The sequence below is a fragment of the Branchiostoma belcheri genome, unplaced genomic scaffold (assembly GCF_001625305.1).
Source record: "Branchiostoma belcheri isolate BF01 breed outbred unplaced genomic scaffold, Haploidv18h27 scaffold63, whole genome shotgun sequence".
Taxonomy (NCBI): Eukaryota; Metazoa; Chordata; class Leptocardii; order Amphioxiformes; family Branchiostomatidae; genus Branchiostoma; species Branchiostoma belcheri.
This window is the reverse complement of record NW_017804276.1, coordinates 376,633-396,974: the sequence shown is the minus strand read 5'-3', so window position 1 is coordinate 396,974 and position 20,342 is coordinate 376,633. Positions and strand designations below refer to the sequence as shown.

The following is a 20,342-nucleotide window of genomic DNA, read 5'->3' as shown; positions in this document are numbered from 1 at the left end:
AAGCCGGGCCGTACCGTAAAGTACGGCCCGGTCCGGAACACCCATATCGAAGGTAATCACGGCCCAGGTATGACATAATACAATAACAGTATATTGCTTACTCATCAAAAGGCAGTGGTTTGTTGAGGAGTGCGTTTGCCACGCCCACGAGATGGTGTGTTGCCATGGTGCGGACGGTACGCAGGGTGCCCTTCTTCGTCTGCTCCACGGTGATCTCACCCAGCTTCACGTGCAGCGCGTCAACCACGTCACGCACCTGGGAAACAGATTTGGCATACGAAATAAAGACTAAGCTTTAACTTCCAACACTTGAATTACGGAATTGGGACCTACCCAAATTTTCGGTTGACTCCATCAACCTTGTTCACGGAATGGACCCGTCTACTCTTGGAATGTGACGTCAGAGACACGTGACCGTAGTAGCGGGTCATACGTGCCAAGGATGATGGAGTCAACCGAAAATTTGGGTAAGTCAATGACAAAGTGAGCCGATTCCAGCCTTGCTGGTGACACGAATCAGTCCATCTTGGACCTTTAGATAAAAAAGTGGACCAAAAAGTGGACCTTTGAGCCTTGTGGAGGGGTTCTTCCAACCCCCCCCCCCAACGCCTCCCTGGCTATGGGCATGACCATCTCCCAGCTAACCACATAACCACTGTAGAAAATTGGAAGCCAAGCAGCTACTTCAGTGTGCTATACGTTAACACACACTTAACATTTTCAACAAGGTTAGCACATCACAAGACAGCTATGCCCCTCCCTGACATGTGTATAAGTCACATATTTTGTCAAAGGTTGAGGGCATTCTTGGGATAGTCTTGGTTTTGGTTTGGTTTTTCTTTAATGCCCATGATCATGATAATGATCATTCTGGCATACTTATTTTCACCTCAGTGAAGTGACGAAAGTCATGTTAAGTGCTTTCCCAAGGGCACAAGGTTGGTGAGTTGGCAGGATTTGAACCTGGGACCCCTTGGTTCTGAGCCAAATGCTCTGCCGTTATGCCACACAACCCCAGTCTTCAGCTGTCTTCTTACTGAAAATGCTATAATGATAGTTGGTGGTAGGTTCTGCTGCAATCTTGTGTCTGTACTAGGGCTACGTACCTTTTCGTAACATCAGGTACATGTACAGGTACAGGGGTTTAGGTCCAGGTCTGGACCTGTACCTGTACCTGAAAATTCACTCGCGTCACATGTTCTACTGAAATTTTTCAACAATGACGGAAACATGAATTAAGTGTTGACAATTTGTCCTGTATCTTTCAAAGAACATCAAATATAACCATGGATGATATAACTAGGTTTGGAAAAATGTTGCGTAATGAGAGAGAAAGAAACTAAGGTAAATCTCTTTATTTTAACGCCAGATGTTCATTTTCCTGGCTGACCTCCTTGTGTGTAGTGATCAAGTATGGATTTTTGTTCCGGTCCAAAAAACCGATCCACCGACGTTTCGTTTTTTTCGGACCAGACCGATACTATTTTTCCGGTCCGTACCGGTCCAGGTGGACCGGTATGCAGCCCTAGTCTGTACCAGTAAGCTGTAACAGCAGTAAGTACAGTGACAGTAGTCATAGACTGTAATGCTGACATGAGTGGTAAGCCCTGACCTGCTGGTGTAGGGATGACCCTCGTGTCTTGACCATACTGTTGAGTACGACACAGGCCCCGCTGGAGGCGTGAGGGTGGACGTCAATCAGACCCTGCAGGAGTCGGTCCAGGAACGGCAACAACTGGTCTGTCGGAACCTTCTTCACAAGAACCTGCAGAATTTAATAAGCATTAATGTTACATGTAACTAATTTTCAACACTATTGGTCCAATCAAAGACCTCCTAACCAGAAAACTACAGTAAAAACTGTAAAGTGGAGAAATGGCAACACTGAAATGGCAACAATGAAAATTTCTTCACAAGAACATGCAAATATCAAAAGCAATGTTAACCTTCAAGATAACTGAACTCAAAAGAGTTGAATAAAACCAAACAAAGGCCTTCTAACTACAGCAAAGAGATGAAAACTGAAGTGCTATGGCCATGTGTCATGCTAACAGGACTAGATAAAACCATCAAGTAAGGAACAGTGCAAGGAGGAAGACATAGGGTGGACAATGGAAAAAATGGCAGAATGGTTTTAATTTGATGTTTGGTCAATGTTGCATCATACTTTTCCCCATTGCAAATGATTTGAAAACTACAGAATCTCATCCTTAAATATACTAATATAACCTGAAATGAGACCTTCTGCCCAAAATATGTATACTCCGAGGGACTCTAGAATGCCAAGCATATTGGCCTCACCTTGGCCAGGTCACTGACCACACTGAAGAGGACCTGGGGGTCATCCTTGACCACTCTCTCCTTCAGGGTGGTCAGGGCTTCCACCATCTGGTCCTTGTGGTCAACTGGCTGGCCTGGGTATGCAACAAGAGGGAAGGAGAGATGTGGAAATTGTGGTCCGATTTTGCAGCACATAAAATTGTCCCTATCATGTATGTTCTAAAGATGACTACAAGACTTATGGATGTGAAATTTTACATCAGGTAAGTATCATGTATAAAGGAGCAACAGAAACAACTAAACATGAACTCAGTAAACTTCATTGTGGAAATTCCCTCCTTGCTGACTTAAAGCAGCAGCATTTCAGCACCATGGAGAGAGACCCTGTTCCAAATCTTGTTTTTATATTTCACTCCATACCATAGTATGGATGAAAGATACTGTTTTATATTTAACATACCATCCTGGACACAACTACTGGTAGAAAGTCCCTTCTTGCAGCAGCATTTCAGCACCATGGAGAGAGACCTTGCTCCAAAACTTGTTTTTATACATTTGCATTTCACTCCATACCATAGTATGGATGAAAGATACTGTTTTATACTGCCATACCATCTTGGACACAACTGGAAAGTTCCTTCAAAATTAACAACATTTCAGCACCATGGAGAGAGACCTTGCTTCAAAACTTTATGTTTCACTCCATACCATTGTATGGATGAAACATATCGTTTTTAATATGTTCACTCCATACCATCCTGCAGAAGATACTAGTATCTCCTTCCTACAGGCACATATAATACTGTAATTAGAAGAAGAAGGTCTCCCATGCTGAATGTAGGGTGGTGCCAATCTCCATTTCCGTAGCCCTTGGGCGACACACAGTTGTGCAAGGCACTACAGCAGGGGGCTAGTCCGCTGGTAGTGCTGTGTGTTCTCATATGTGCTGAGTGCTAAGTAGAGAAAGAAGTGTGTACCATTTTTAAAGTCTTTGGTATGACCCGGCCGGGGTTTGAACTCATGACCTCCAGGTTACAAAGCGAGCACTCTACCAATTGAGCTATTGCATACTGTAATTAGTGATCAATAATTTGTGGCGTCTGTGTCGTGTAGTGGATAGAGCGTCCGACTGTCAAGCAAGGAGACCCAGGTTCAATCCCCAGGGTTGGACCAAGACATATCTGGACATGCACCCAGACGTTGTGCCTTTGGGAAAGGCACTTAACACATATTTCCCCCTCAGTCAGAGGGATCCTGGGCCCTACTACCTAAGGGTTTTGGTTGGTATTAGAAAGGGCATCCAGCCGTAAAAAATCTTGCTTAAAAAAAAGACTTGCATTTGATGCAAGCACGTCTAAACCCCGTTTTGGGGAAAAATGACATTAAAATTGGATTTAAAAAAAATTAGTGATCAATAATTCAAAGCAAACAAACCTTCGTATCTGAGACCTATCTTGAGCACCACCTGTACACAGTCGATGGCCACCTGCCTGACGGTCAGGGAGGGGTCAGTACAGCGGGGGGTCAGCCTGGCCAGCAGGGTACCGTGGTTACTGAACACTGTGGGGCTCTGTCAACAAACACAGAATATTTGTCATGGCAACTTATTGGTTTAATTTTGACAAATATCTATACCAAAACACACAACTAAAGTTCAGCTACACTGGGGGAGCTTTCAAGACACACTCTGTCTCCTCTTCAACCTGATTAAGATCTCGTCTTGGAGTTCTCCTGTCACGTGACTTGATAGGATAATCACGTGACAAGAGGTCATATACAGGTTTCAAGTAGTGACGCCCCCTGTCCCTGGTTGTATCCCTGGCAGTAGGCCACCGAGCTTTTGTTACATACCAGAGGACCGAACTCCAGATTTTCCAGATAGCAGTTAAACATCTCCAGAGCCGTGTGCATCACTCTCTCCCTCTCATGGTCCTGGGCCGACACCATCCAAGGTTCCAGATGCTACAAGGGAGATAAAGAAAAATCAACAACAAATAAGTGACGTAAAGGTCTCATAGCCCTAAAGTCTCATAGCCCTTTTGAGGCCTCCTGCTGACTGTGCCTATTCAGGCGTCTGCTTGCAGAACGACCGTAATGTCTTATAGTGATGAGGTTTATACATGTAGCACATTGATGCTTTCGACTGCCGGCAGAGGTTGGGTTGGATGAAAACAAAAGTTCCAGTGCAAAAGAGAAACCCCGATAAAAAAGCCTAAAACACGTTAAAAATAACCCCAAACCCAAACCTCTGCTTGGAGAGTAGCAATGTACCCCATGACCTCCCACGTACAACAGATTTTGCCAAACCTACAGTTTAGAGCAACCCTGTATGTGGCAGTTATCTTGTGGTTGCGCTACTTGTCTGGCCACAAGACCGCGCTAACTGTGATATCACTGCTGGCTATATAACTGTCGTTCTTTGTTGTCTCAAATCAATAACTCTCACAATGTTAATAAGTTGACTTGCCTTGTAGTTCTAAGTTTATTCATTTGTTTCTCAAATTGTATTATGTGATTTGATTACTTTTTGTATTGTTTTGTCATTTTATTGATATGGCGGCTTTGAAAAGGTGTTTCTTGTCAGAAACACCTGTTTCGCCATGTCATCCACAGTGCATATTGTACGTGGTAAAACTTAATACTATATTATTAGATAAATAAATAAATAAATAAAAATGACCAGCGACGTACCTTGAAGATCTCCTGCAGCCCGTCTGGTGTCACACTCTTCTTCAGCACCTCCCTCAGCAGGCTGTTCAGACTGTCCAGGGCCTCCTGCATCATGGCCTGGGGAGGACGGAGGAAAGCAGCCGACCTTAGCATGCGTACTCCAGTGGTTAGCAATTCTGCCTCAGGACTAAGAGGTTGGGAGTTCGAATCCCGGCTGTTGTCACTCAACCGACATGCACGCTACTGTTTAGGGTCGCAGTTCTTAGGACGGGATGTTAAGCTGTGGTCCACTGTGGACCTTTAAGTTCACCCCATTTCCTGTGTTTGACCTTTTGACCTGTTATTTTGCCTGATAATCTTCTGAAACATACACACAAAGCCACAGACAAACCCTCCCAAAACAATACATCTGTACTCAATGCTGAAGTCACAATATTTAGACACTCAAAGTCTAAGTCTAAGGTCATCAAGTTGCTCTTCAGTCTTCACCTGTGGTCCCTTGTCCTCCTCCCCACCACCGTCCTCCTTCCCCTTGCCCCCCACCCCACCGTGGGCAGGCAGGCCGTACACACTGTCCGTGGTGACCTTGATCAGGTCAAAGGTGTCTGCCTCATTCATCTTGGGGTCAAGTTGACTGAGTCTGAGGTCAAGGACATTTCATTTATGAACCAACTTCCAGTGTTTCATTTTGACCGTCTTCCATGCTACTTTATGTGCTTTATGTGGTGACCCGTTTTTTTCGGACCAGTGTGATGTGCTTACAGATCCAAATGGCCCGTTTGCTGATTTGCCCATTAGCGACACACAAGACATTGGTACAAAATCAAGTATGTAGCTAATCTTCCTGGAGTTAAAGTAATACCAAATTACACAACAATAGTACAGATACACTTCATCGAAGTTACAACATTATTTACATACAACATTTAACTTAACATTATCAACATGTGCCTTTGTACGCATGTGCTCTAACAACTCCTGCCTAAACCTACTTCACATCTTTTGCTTACAAGCAACTCAAACACTAAGTCTTGCTAAAAGTCACAAAACTTGGCAATAAGCAAAGACTGCTATGCCTGCTTGATGTATTCATTCTCTCATGACAACTAAACAGAGAGTAGTGTAAGCTGATTCATGGTTTAAACTGTGCATGTGGAAGATCAAAGATGAAGGTACCTAACTTGTAAACATGTACAGTAAGTTGTCTAAACCATGCTTTATACATGACATTGTCCAGATGTGTATTGGAAGGTGGAGCCCATTCCTCTTCTTCCACATCTACATTTTACCTACCCAACCAAAGTCAGGTACTTATTTATACTTTCCAATGGTGTCATGATTGTAAAATGTCTTTCCAAAGGACACAATGTCTCGTAGGACAGCCAGGAATCAAAATCTTGATCAGTTAGGTTTAAGGCCCCTCAAATTTGACATATGCATCACATTGTGCATGCATAGCATGTCGGCAGAACGTACTGCACCTGCGCGAAACCTGTAGTGTCTTGTGCATAGCACTTTGGCAGAACGTCTCATATAAGGTTGTATTCGCGTAATAAGGTTAACATCCGGTCTGTAGTTTCCACATGTTATGTGGGAAAAGATATCTTCTGCAACAGGCAAAATTATGATGCAACATTGACCAAAAATCCAACGAAAACCATGAAAAATGGGGGGTTTGCGCAGGCGCAGTACGTTCTGCCGACGGTGCTTGCATGCACAGTTTAAACTGTTAACCGGCTTATTAACATGAGTAACAGACACGTGGTATGACTGAAGAAATGGTGAGATTAAAGTCAGAAGGATACACCAGTGTGGAACAGGCATTCATAGCCAGGGCTCTGGTCTCACTGTGGAGGGCTGACATACTCTCAACCTTGATGTACTCCTGAAGAAAAGAAAGTTAGACGTTTAAAAAAATAAAATATATGAAATTTACATTAAGTAACAAAGCAAATGCATAATGTTTACCTTCGGACATGGTCTGCCTTGTTAATTTTTACCCAAACACATTCACATACATTGTACATGTACTACTTCTATATGGTGACAGGAGTAGAGCAGACCATGAAATTGCAACATTATGTAACCCAACACCAGTCACCATGGTGACAGACGTAAACAAATCATGTCATTATTGGTCAGGTCAGAGGTTAGTGTTTGGAGAAGAAGAAGAAACTGAGTAAAAACAATGTTTTCCTTCTGTAAACATATTTAATATAAATTTGGACACCGTATTGACTAAAATTATCAACTTGTGTAGTGCAAATCACATACTAAAAAATTACAAAAAAATGAGATTTGAAAAAAATAACAACAGAGACAACAGCAGTTGATAACACACATTATGGTCCATACCACCATTAACATTAAATTTAAATATTTCTTGGATCATTGATCATGCATAATTATTAATTACCTTAGTTTTCTAAGGTCATGTTTTCAAGTGAAAGTCGTGGTTGAGTTTTGAACGTTTGTCGTAGAATGTATCCTGAGAACATTTGGCATGACGGTAGGTGTTTGTCAAATTAAGTGTGGAACATCTAGCATTTTTCCATGGTACTGCAGCAGAATGTTTTGTTGTATCTTTGTAGGTTGTTACCTGCATGTGTGTGATGAGCTCGCCCCTCCTGCTGAACTCAAACAGGGCGTTGAGGTGGGAGGGGTGCAGGGCCTTCCCGATCAACTCCACCGCACGGATCAAGTTCTGTTTCACACTCGGGTCCTACAAAGTTGTTAACATTACAAACAGTTTGTTATCAAGAGGGAGGACTAAATGAGATGACCATCATCACAATCCACAAAAAGAGATCTGTATATCTGAGATAGTCTGGTAAAATAAATCAACTGGCAATTTCAGTTCTACCTTGTAATTGATGCATTTCATTTCATTTTTTGGCGACACCACTGGCGCAGAGCCGTTGGTATAGTACTGTGATTGAGTTGAAGAATTCCATAAATGCATTCCCTAAGGAATTAAATTTTGTCTAGAGGATAACTCAAGAATGGCTAGATGGATTGGTTTCAGACTTGGTGGGTCCGTAAGGTGTGACTAAATCTAAAATGAGACTTTTTGGCCCTTGGTACTGCAGCGGAACTTCTGGTCTTGATATCTAGCGATCTGGACATGTTAGGATCATGAATTTTGGATGGTAGGTAGCTCTTGTGCTGCCAAACAGCTGATTTTTTTACCTTGACGTTGGAGAAATGTGGGTTCATGGAGCGCAGGATGCTGGACTCTATCCTGGACGTGACCAGTGTGATAGGAGCGTAGAACGTCAGATAACCGTGGCACAGCATCACTGTACTCTTCACTCTCTCTACATCAATCTCCGACTTATCCTAAGGAATAGAGAATCCGAGAGTTTAAAATGCTGCCACACAATACATTACTTTCTGACTTGAGAAGAAAAATACAGAGCTTAAGATGTCTTCCGACATGATAAATTAATAATCTTAGACTGTTCAAAATGTTTTTCAAGTCCCTTGTTGATAGAACAAATGACAGTCAAACTAGTGTTTATTATTAACCAGAGATTAGTGACTAGTTTTTTACATTGCTTGTGTCAATAGAATTGGAATGAACTGTTCACACATTACGCTGGTTGAAGGCTTTTTTAAATTTTAAGTCTTTCTTCAACTCTGTCTCACAAATATAGCTCTCAGTGTACAAAATACTTTTTTGAACCAGGTTGCCCAGTGGGAAACCTAAGGCAAAAATTAGGTTGCCCATCAGAATTTCAGGTAGCCCCACCTATAAGTTACTACTTTCCTCAAATTAAGTAAATTAAATGTTACATACATAAGCCTTTGACAATGCATGTATTTTCAACAGCCTTTAGTTAACTGATACTAGTAATAGCCATTAATACCTAAACATAAAAAGCATCTTCCGGATACAGTGGGCATGATTTTTTTTTGGGGGGGGGGGCATTCTTAAAATTCAGGTAGCACACTGGGCAACCTAGGTTCGAAAATAGGCTGCCCCAAGTAAAACTTGGTTGCCTGGGGCAACTGGGCAACGTGTGAGGTATTGTGCACGCTATATATACAAAAAAAAAAAAGTATTAGGTACAATTTTTCCTCCTACCTTGAGTAGCCCCATGAAGCCAGTAGACTTCCTGACCATGTCCTTCTTGGCCACGTCCTCTAGCTTGGCTATAACTGTGTCCAGGTGAGAGGAGGCACAGTACCCCACCCCGATGGCACACCCCTCCCTCTCCACCTGACTGGTGTGTCTCACCGTGGAGAACAGCAGGTCCAGATGCTGCTGGACAAACTGTTTATTACTGCAGGACCGCATGATGACACCCAGGCACTTGTACAGGAAGTTCTGTAGGAAATATGAAGTGTTTTCATTGAAGAGATTCATTTGTCACGTATTGATACAGTTACTAAGTGAATTCTTTCATCAGTGACAACTTGGAAGGATAAGGATACTAACCTCCAAATTTTCGATGGCTATCAGTCCATCTTGTTCACGAAGTGGCCTAATCTCGCGAGAGCGCGAGACTGCATCTGTCTGTCGGGTCCCACAAAGTTGGAAGGTGCCAAGCTAAACCGGACAGAAGGTTGGGAACTCCCCAAGACTTACTTACCCTTACTCCGGAGGGAGGCAGCGGGGGTTGGGACCCGACAGACCGATGCAAGTCTCGGGCCTAGTCTCGCGCTCTCGCGAGATTAGGTCACTCCGTGAACAAGATGGACTGATAGCCATCGAAAATTTGGAGGTTAGTATCCTTATCCTTCCAAGTTGTCACTGATGAAAGAATTCACTAGTAACTAAGTGTTTTCACATTATGACATGATTTGTTGAATCTCTTCCACCATGTTGGAGTCCCTATTTGCATAAATTTAATTTTCTGTAACTGTACAGTGAATCATAGCTCAATTACAGCTCATGCCCCATTAAATGCAGTTCTCTCTTGACTGCGATCAAAATGTTTAAAACAGTTGGAATGTTGTAAAAATGCAGTCATACTGCAGTTAGAGTACCCATATGATATTTCTCCACTGACCAAAACATTCAAAACAAAAATGGGCACTTAAGACCTAGAATGCATTGTCGAATGACAACTAGGAATGTACAAAGAACTGTCATTCGTAGAATGGCATTCCAACTCATTCCCCATCTAGTTTATTACATTGTACCTTCTCCTCTGGATGACTGTTGTACAGAGGGATCTGTTTCCCCATCTCTGTTCCAAACTCTACCACCCAGTCATCATCGTTCACCACCTCCATGCTTTTGGACAGCATCTAGGAAACATGTGGGTACGTCAATGAAGGTTTAGACACCCGAGTAAACAATATCATATTAAGACAAATCAAACTCTACTATTACATATAAGACAGTAACTGGACAAATTACTGAGATTCCTTCCAGACATTTTGTTTATTTGTTTGTTTATTTGAATTCACAACAAGTGTGGAAGGGGGGACAAAACAGGTGCATTGACACCTTTACAAGTTGTCCTCCCCAACACTACAATATAAAAACAGATTGCAATATTAAATACAAAACAGATTACAATAATGAACATTAATGTTACATGAAATACAAATACCTACAATATCATATACATTTTGTATTTAACATGAAATACTGTACAATGTCATGAAATATCATACCCTATATACAAAAAATGGCAATGATTAAAAACTAGTAAAAATGCTAGTGAGGTCGTAAAGCCGTACTGGAGGCACACCCACACGAGTTTTGAGTGACATCCATCACTCTTCCTCAGCATCATCATAAAATGAACTGATAGTAAGAACACTTTTACCTTCAGCATCAGATCCTCCCAGGTTTTCTGCGACCACTTCTCTTCATCTTCATCACAATCTGTGAAGAATTATTGATAATCAGGTATCAATACATGATGTATCTTTTAGTACTGTTCAAATTCAGTGCTCAATATATTGTACATTTGTACATCCCAAGCTGTTAAGGTACTAGACATGTAACTCTGAATGAATGTATCATGAATGCATGCCAGTACCTCAGCTCAAATATTGCTTTTAATCAAATTAAATTAAGATCATGAATTAAGATCTAGTAGTGAGAAAAACGAGATAAACCCCCAACAAATGATATAACCATGCATATGCATGCAGACTTGGAAGGGAAATAGGTGTAAAGTGCCTTTTCCAAGGACACAACACTGTGACCCGCTAGGGATTATAACCCAGAGTCTTCAGATTTTGAGTCCAATATAACCACAAAACCACCTTAAAAGTGGCAAGGAATATTCTCAGGTTCGTCACATTAAAAAGCCTAATAAAAAGCGTACCTTCCAAGAACTGGATGAGTTTTGGCACGACGGCGTCCCATAAGTCGACCAGGTCAGGGTGCAGGTTGGGAGACAGGCCCTTCATCAGCAACAGGATATGCTGGCCACGTCCTCCACCCGCATGGGGCTGTCCTGCCATCACCTGGTACAGAGCAAATCATGACAACAAAATACAATAGACCCATTTGACTTTTATGGATCGCATAAACTGCTTACGTCACAGGGGGGACATTTCGAAAGAACGCCGTTCTAGAACGCTGAAGTCGAACGCGGCTTGCGCTCGCAGTGTCCCCCCTGGCAGATCATTTTTTTAAAAAGGTGTCTATTTTCTTTTTAATATATGCGGAAATGACAGGAAAACAGGCACCAACTTTGTATGGTGGCATTCTGCACAACAATTTAAGGTTATTTTGTTCTGTGACGTATGCAGTTTATGCGATCCGTGAAAGGAACTTTTGAAATGTCCCCCCTGTGACGTAGTTTCTATTAGAAATGTCCCCCCCTGTGACGTAGTTTCTATTAGAAATGTCCTCCCTGTGACGTCGTGAACATTTTATGATATCCGTGAAAGTCTAATGGGTCTATTCCTTCTGCTTCCTGTAAATCGCGCTACTTTTATATTAATTTTGCAGTTTTTGAGGTCACTTTAGTATCGTGATCTTATAATTACCATGAACATAATTCATTGTCTTTCTTTTTGTTGCACCTGCGGGCCGCTGATGAGAGTGTATACATGTACATGTAGTTCTGCAAACATGCCAATTTTTCTCAGACCGCAAACTTTTGCTACTGTACAGTAAACATAAAGTAATTTACAGTATGTTTGACACAAACTGTATTATTTATGCAATCAACATACACATTTGGCCAAACGTGCATTAATAATAATATCTGTTATTGAATATTGCACCAACAAAAAGGTGCTAGTAATTCTTCCAACTGAAAATTTCTTTCATAAATGGCTTTTCAACATAAAATGAAACTGGTTACTTACCACAAGTCTGGCTATCATGGCAGGTGGCTTTGGAATGTTCACTGCAATGAAAAGAGCAAATCTGAGCAGGTACATGTAACATAATTCCACCTGGTCACATATATCCAACACCCTGAAAAAATATGTCTGCACTCCTGCACACCTAAATTACACACAGTTGGAGGTACTGCTCTAGATTTCCGAAAATAGTTTCATCAGGTTGGTAAAACTTAAGAGATAGGGGAATTCTTTTTACACAACCAAAGAGTCACCTACATCGGCTACATATAGCGGCTAGATGCAGTACTCCAGTCAGAAGCTCTGAAGAAGGTGTCTGACAGACACCGAAACGTCAGCGAGGTGAGACTCTTTGGTTGTGTAAAAAGAATTCCCATATCTCTTACTGCTCTAGATGTTCCAGACATATGTAACTTGGCAAATACATGTAAATGTTAATGAGGGTTATATCAACCAAGACTTCTACCTCTCCACCTGTGTTAACTTACACAATTCAAATTGTGCATGTACTGTGTTATGCATTGTGGTTAATATGGGCTACATGTGTATATATTTTTAGATGTGACTAAGGCCACACTAATTTAATTTCTTGGTTAACGGATTCGCCTGCTTCATTTTTTTCTGATTTGCAAAAAAAAAAAAAATTCAGAATCAACTGCAAAATGCTCATATTTTGCCCTGAACAGAAAAGAGTCCTTTTCTTCGTAGTTGTTACAGTTATTCCATCATTCTTTCAATGCAATGGTATCATTAAAGTTCAAAATTCATTGTCTAAATTTTGAACCAGCCTGGTGTGTTGGCTTCATGGCTCCTATCATACCATTTTGTGCCATGATAGTATGCCAAAGCAAGGCCTGTTTTTATTCTATTATTTTTTACCCGCCCGCCCGCTCCATTATTTTTCTAGAAAAATCCGTTAACCAAGAAATTAAATTGGTGTGGCCTAAATGTACCCCAAAAGTCCTATACCCAGACAACATTGAACAGCATCCATTTTCTGATTATGCAAACATACAGGGCTACAAGTGAGAAGAAGTGGGGATACAGTACACACACCACAGTTGGAATCAGCGTAGCGTTCTTTACCTTGATTAAGACCTGGTTTGACTGAAATGTAGAATAACATACAGGGAGAGACAATAGAGACAATCAGTGAAAATCATGCTCATAATTGTAAAGCAGTCTCATCTTAATTTCCATAATAAAAGCAGTGCAGGGATGCAAGAAACAAATTTTGCCAAATTTGAATTAGAATGCCAAGTATGATCATGATAGCATTATTGAAAAATTTATTTAGATACACAAGACAGTTAGTCAACAGTGATTTACATGTATCATTAAACTAAAAAAAAATCCATTAATCAAATGATTTGTATGCAAAAAAAGTACATTAAAAGGAGGACTACCATCAACAAAATGTGGTTTCTCAATTTACCAGGAACAGCAACATATCAAGGCAAAGATACATGAAGTGCCCTCCATAAACTGATTTCTTAAACAATAATTCAAATTATTTCACAACAAATTTCTATCTAATAGATATTGAGGTGTATGTTATACCATGTCAAAACTCTAGTTGGAAAAAATGTTAATGCTTTTTATATATAACGTACATATTTCCACTTGACCTACCTGAAACTTCATAGTCCAGCATGTAATCTTCGTCATCTGCCTCCCGTTTCTTGTTGGCGATGTGAGCAGCACAGCGGGCTATGGAACCAAAGGCTGTCGTGTACTGTGGTGGTCCTAACAGTTCCAATATGTAAGGCCACAGAACCTACCAAAAAAACAACAACAAAAAATGAAATCTAGATCTTAGACCTCAGCCCTCTACGAGCTTTTGCGAATTTTTTTGGTTATTTTTCACTCCACTTTGTTTAACCATACTAAAAATGTTTATTTATTTTCCCATTAAGGCAACAGACATGCATGTGACATGAAATTTAAGACAGGAAATGAGGTAACCTTTTCTGGAACCTTTGACCTATTGTCCTGTCAGTGTCGCCAACTATGCAAATGTTCATTCTAAGTGCCTCATTTCTGCTGTGCTATAGCAGAGAAAGGTATTATAGGTGCAAGAACCTTCATCTTATAAACGCAAGAAAAACATTTTGTGTTTATAAGATTAATAATCTCAAAGGAAGAATGTTATTCTTAACTTAGAAATTCTTACTGCAAGAATAATATTCTAAGGGTATTTACATGTAGTTCAAGATACATAAGAAAAGAAATCTTACCACAAGAAAAATATGCTAAAATGCAGTTTCTTGAAATTCTTGTCTCATGGACAAGATTTTTTCTTGGGTGAAGAATAATTTTCTCAGTGGAAGAAAATTATTCTGCTCTGAAGGAGAACAAGATTGGCATTTTTGGTAGTGTACTGACATGATAGAAATGTACCCACCCTCTCCATGCACTCTATTGTTGTCGTCACTAGCTGGAGCACATTCTCGCACATGGAACGTAGCATCTCGTTCGTAACAAAGTCCGGATCCGGAGGCCTCTTGCCCTAGTAAGAAAGTACCCACAAGAGAAAGGAACATATTATTTAAAATCATGAGGTCAAGACTTCACAATTCAGTTCTTAAAAGTTATGATCATTTCAACCTCATACTACTACTTGTCAAACCTGCACCTAGTCTTAGGCCTTGTTCATATGAAACCACCCAAACCGCAATTCAGGTAACTCGCATTTCTCACATCTGGTCCACGTGTCACACATTCCTTTCAAACCGTGCCCGATCACGATTCTCCGAAACTGCATTCATTGTTGTTTGAAGAAAACATGCAAGGTAGTAATTATGTTATTAATTACAGAGGTCAACGACCTGCTTGCTGGTGCCCCCCTCCCAGCGTATCTCGGACACATTTTTTTACCATTACTGCTCTTTAAGTTGCTGCCACGTAAAATTTGGTATTGCATATAGATAAAGAAATATCACCTCATAATCCATGACCAGGTGAAGTCACATTGAAATCACATTGCGTTCAGACGCAAATTGCGATGTGGGAAAACCGATTCGAAACCACCTCTAGAAGTGGTTTGGGATCAAGGCGCTTTCAATGTGATTTGGGTCACTTGAAACTGGCTTCGGGGGAAATTGCCTTCACTGACTTCATATGAACAGGGCCTTAGTGACCACCTAATATGAAGACTGAACCATCTGGCTATTGTAGCCACTTTTTGGCAGTCCCATAGATGATTTCTCTTCATTGAGCCATTGAACATTCAGGCAGGCTTCTGTCCATATCCTCAAGTTTCTCAAATACATGTACATTGTACATACTAAACAGGTTTGACAGAATTTTGAAGATTTGTAAGAAAAATTGACCATTGGTAATTTTTATTAATTGTCTAAAAACTTGCTTTGTTTTGTTTTGTTTCGGCCCGCGACCTTTGACATGAACACGTGATAATCCATTGGACTCTATGGCACACGGGTGCCTTGGCGTTTTACCCACCACCACCACTTTCTCCGCCTTTGTTAATTATTAAGTTGTACTTAGCGAGTTGTCTTACAAGATGTGGGCCCATATAGTTTATTCCTTTAATGGACCTACCACATTATTATGTCACAGTTTGTTTACCGCAATGAATGCCGGTCAATCGACGTTTATATTGTACAGGGGTGCGTAGCGGGGCGTGTGTTTGTGTAGCGTTAGCCTAATATAAGGCTTTTAATACAGTACTAATTTCGTCTAATGTCACAACTAAATCGCCCATTATGGCATGTAATGTTGTGTCAACAAAACTAGACGCAGCAAAAATCAAACATACCTGACTTTGAAAACTTTGAAATGATCTTTATTATTTGACTGACCGTTCTAGAATGTTCTTAAGAACATGCAAACAAACTGTGACGTAATGTGATAGGTCCATTGGTGTTTGTTTCGGAAAAGTCACAAATTAAAACTTTTCCCTTTTTTTCTGGCCAAACTGTGCCTGTATCTTTTTATGTTTCCTGAGTTTTCTATGATAATTAAGAGAATGAGATCATATAAGATCATGGAGAATCATGCATGCAGACAGCAGCACCCAAAGCCACGTACTCACTACTATCATGCATCATTGTCTGAAAGGAGAATGAGACAAGCCTGGCATACTCACATAGTCACCAGTGGGGCTTGTAGGGGTATGGGCCTTCAGGGGGAAGCGGAGTTGGAGATAGTGTTGTGAGTTGTTAAATTAGCATCCAAGCAAAAAGCATTCATCCATGACACACAAATTACCAGTACCAGGGTATCAATGATCAAACTTCAAACATATAAGCCAGTTGTTCAGCACTAGACTTGTGATAGAGAAAAAAAGCCACAGTAGAAGTACATGTAGGTTGGAGGTGGTTCAACAAATGAGTGTACAGCTGAACATGTACAAGTTCAGTTCAGTTTACTTTCGCCTTGTGGTAGAACTGTAGCGACTCACCACAAGCTCTTTGAAAACTCTTTGATCAGAGGAGAAAACAAGAGGCAGAACATGCAACCAAAGCAATTCGGACAGACAAAGACACAAACCTTAACAACCTACATAGCCACTCAAAACAATACTTTTGTCCCTAAATGGATACCAGGCTACAATTATATAAATGATCTAGTAAAATTTAATGGTTTATTGGTCAAACATTACCCGCACAATCGCAGCTTTTATAGCGCTGAATTGATGCAGAGTGTACAATCACATCATATTTATTTATCTATTTATTTCTGTCTTCTTTATACAGGGTAGACGCACCCAGTACAGTATACTGCTTTACAGGCGTGCCCTGTCCAGATAGACATAAACACCAACAACAGTAAAACAAAAAAGTAACATATATATATACACATGATACATATAACATATTTGCTCCACACAGATTTTTGTGGAACTGTCGCAAGGGTCTGTGCGGCTGCCATTCGGCACCACCAGGTGACCTCAATACGGCTTCCCCCAACCGAAGTTAGGTACCCATTCACACCTGGGTGGAGTGAAGAAAGTCGTGTTAAGTGCCTTTCCCAAGGGCACATGTCCAGACATGTCCCGGGTACAACTCGGGATTGAACCTGGGTGTGCCCCCGTTTCATAGTCGAATGCTCTACCACTACACCACCCGATGCCACCATATTATAAGACGATACAGGTAAGTTCAGACTTACAGGAGGACTGTTTGGGAGTGTACACTGTCTGACGATGAACTCCACCATGAGTGTCCCCCCCTCCAGCTCCAGGTACTCGTGGTGTGCCATGGCGATGATCACCTGACTAAACATCCGCTTCACCTGCAGAAACGTCAGGATTGGTGCATTTCTCCAGACATTGATTATGTTCCTAGGTTTCTGGACGTTTCGCGGCCAGACGGGTTTGCGGCTAGACGATTCGCGGTCACTTCTGGGTCGTTTATTATTCGCTGTCAACATGTTTTTTCGCCTTTCTAGACAGCAAAAATCAAGACTGGCAATTTTAATAGTTATTTGATAAAGTAATGAAAATATTTTGTATACATTTTCAGCCCTTTTTAGGTAATATTCCGGCCGGTCTGGCTTAACGCTAATAAGGTCACAAACAAGACGTATGTTAACGTATGTTAGAAAACAGTTTCAAAATGTTATAAGATGTGGAAATCAAGGAGGTTAAAGTTTATCGTGGAGACTATAACCTCTTTGCGTAAATATACAGTCCTTAAAAGTTATCTTATGCAACAGACAGTGATTGTAGCAGCCTTTATGGCGTGTATACGGTGGCCGCGAATCGTCCAGGAAGTGACCGCGAATCGTCTAACCGCGAACCCATCTGGCGGCGAAACGTCCAGCTACCTGTTTACTGATGGGAAACATGTTCAACTTGTTTTTGCTATGTTTCCTCTTCTTCTTCTTCTCCAAACCAATAAGGTCAATGATCTGAACCAGTCATCTGTCACCATGTTAGATGGTGTTGGGTTACATCACGTTGCAATTTTATAGCAGGAGGGATTTAGACTCCTCTCTGACCATGAATGTGTTTGAGTAAGAATTAACAGACCAGACAACAACGAAGGTAAATAATATGCATTTTGCTTTGCAAATGTTACCTTTTCTAGTTCTTAGTTTCTCATTTGCATGAACCTTCAAATTTCAACAGGTTGGCAAATGATTGTACATTTCAGGTCTTTATTCACAACCACTTGTTGAACAAGAGCCGATGCTATGTTGACTATCTGTCATCTTCTTTTAGGGCAAAGAGAAAAATCAGGTGCAATGAGGTCAAAAAAGGGTAGACATCCAGGTAATGAGATACACAAGGAAATTGTTACTCAAGCAACTTGATAGATTTTAAAAACTGTCCAACATTTTAAGTAGCATTTTTCTGGTACAAGTTTGTTGATGACCATGCAAGTTATTTACCTTGTTGTTGTTTTCTGTGAGAATTGCCTGTAGTCCTGACACCACCAGAGGTTTCTTGTCCTCCATGTATGGGCCTGTATGTATGCAACACAAGAATAACAGGTACAGATATAAACCAATTCCAAAGCCCGACCCACCTGTGCAAAAGCCTAGAAATTCAAATATTTGATGGACATGCAGCTTCTCTTTCTCTCATTGGTTAAACCGCTAATTGCTATTCTCTCATTGGTTGAATTGCTGCTAATTGCTGTTCCCTCATTAGCTGAATTGCTAATTGCTATTCTCTCATTGGTGGAACTGCAAATTACACATGTATGATGTACAGTCAGGACTGGTCTATTTGGTACACATTCAACATGTCAGCAGAATGTACTGCGCCTGTGCTGAACCCTATATTTTCACGTTTTTTTTGGTGGATTTTTGGTGAACGTTGCATCAGAATTTTGCCTGTTGCAGAGGATATCTTTTCTGACATAACATTTGGAAACTACAGACGAAATGTTTTCCTTATATGTGTGAATACAACCTTATATGAGACGTTCTTCTGAAGTGCTATGTACAATACATTATGGGTTTTGCGTAGGTGCAGTATGTTCTGCCGACGTGCTTACCCAGTCCTATGTGAGGTAGAACATTTCACATCTCCTACAGTACCTGCAGAGTTGATGAGATGTTTGATGATCTCCAGGGTTCCTATCCTGTTCTTCTCTGAGTTGACCAGACCGCCACTCTCCAGCTTCTGCATCAGGAACCCGATGGTCCTGTCAGAGAACGACCGGGCTGTTGTGGGGGGATAAAAGACAGAAAATTCAGAGGACTCATACCTCCATGAAATATGCAGAGTTTAACAGCTACCAGGAGGCCCATATTTGACCTTTGTCTTCCGATGACCTACCAACATACCAAATGTCAGCACAATCCATAAAGGCGTTCTGAAGTTATGCTGACTACAAATGTGCGGAAACACATACAGACACACAGATAGACAAACCAAAAACAATACCTCCATTTTTCATGGAGGTAAAAAGCTGATTATCATACTTACCACAACACTGTAAATATTTGCAGTTGTTGGTTTTTCTCCATTGCCAAATGATGACATTGCAAATATTTACTACAGAATCTAGAATACCGTAAAAACAACCTTTTCCCTCCAAGCACAAAATAAGACCACCACAAAGAAAATTATTTGTTTATTTTGATTTTTCACAAAATAAAAGGGATTACTCGTTTTACAGAAGTTCATAAAAGTTTTTATTGAATTGATGCATTATACGACTCCTACTATTCGTATGAAGATCTCAATACCAATTATCAACAAATCATCAAGAATGGTGGTTGTCCCCGGTGCTGAAAAAGTAGTTCAGTAAAGCTGATACAATGTGTAAGATAGCAACATTTTGCTACCACTTTCAGTGCCAAATATAGAAACTCATATCTAATCTGACTTGATCACATGGGGATATCTTCACATCAAAACTTTGAAGGAAAGCATAAGCCAAACTCTTTCTTACCAATAACTGTGAAGCATCTCAACAGTTCATTGTGGTTCTTCACAGACATCGCATTGTTGAAGTCAGGCTGGGCACAAACCTGATACGTAACAACAGAAGTTGAGGTATTACAGCGAAGGGATGGACATATGGAAATGCATAAAAATGCATTTTTAAAAGATTTTTTAGTAAACCACAGTTGGAAACTATCACCATCTGCACATTTCCCCTAGAGCATGATATTTACCCTACAGCATAATT

General features: G+C 40.8%; 1 protein-coding gene across 4 annotated transcripts in view; it reads right to left on the bottom strand.

Annotated features, from left to right (window-relative positions):
- The window catches only part of LOC109483232 (maestro heat-like repeat-containing protein family member 1), a 44,262-nt gene that overhangs the window by 15,389 nt on the left and 8,531 nt on the right, over positions 1-20,342 (bottom strand). For 3 of the 4 annotated variants that reach the window (XM_019786210.1, XM_019786212.1, XM_019786213.1), the window contains 22 exons: positions 20,103-20,181; positions 19,243-19,368; positions 18,589-18,662; positions 17,365-17,487; positions 14,636-14,740; positions 13,864-14,008; positions 13,318-13,338; positions 12,235-12,275; positions 11,241-11,382; positions 10,734-10,792; positions 10,099-10,206; positions 9,038-9,280; positions 8,140-8,289; positions 7,550-7,672; positions 6,756-6,835; positions 5,440-5,584; positions 4,972-5,067; positions 4,132-4,242; positions 3,715-3,850; positions 2,302-2,414; positions 1,613-1,765; positions 102-256 (listed from right to left, as the gene is read on the bottom strand). In XM_019786210.1, the coding sequence (XP_019641769.1) occupies positions 102-256; positions 1,613-1,765; positions 2,302-2,414; positions 3,715-3,850; positions 4,132-4,242; positions 4,972-5,067; positions 5,440-5,584; positions 6,756-6,835; positions 7,550-7,672; positions 8,140-8,289; positions 9,038-9,280; positions 10,099-10,206; positions 10,734-10,792; positions 11,241-11,382; positions 12,235-12,275; positions 13,318-13,338; positions 13,864-14,008; positions 14,636-14,740; positions 17,365-17,487; positions 18,589-18,662; positions 19,243-19,368; positions 20,103-20,181 (2,528 nt within the window). The remainder of the gene's footprint in view (positions 1-101; positions 257-1,612; positions 1,766-2,301; positions 2,415-3,714; positions 3,851-4,131; positions 4,243-4,971; positions 5,068-5,439; positions 5,585-6,755; positions 6,836-7,549; positions 7,673-8,139; positions 8,290-9,037; positions 9,281-10,098; positions 10,207-10,733; positions 10,793-11,240; positions 11,383-12,234; positions 12,276-13,317; positions 13,339-13,863; positions 14,009-14,635; positions 14,741-17,364; positions 17,488-18,588; positions 18,663-19,242; positions 19,369-20,102; positions 20,182-20,342) is intronic. The other variant, XM_019786211.1, reaches the window with a different exon arrangement.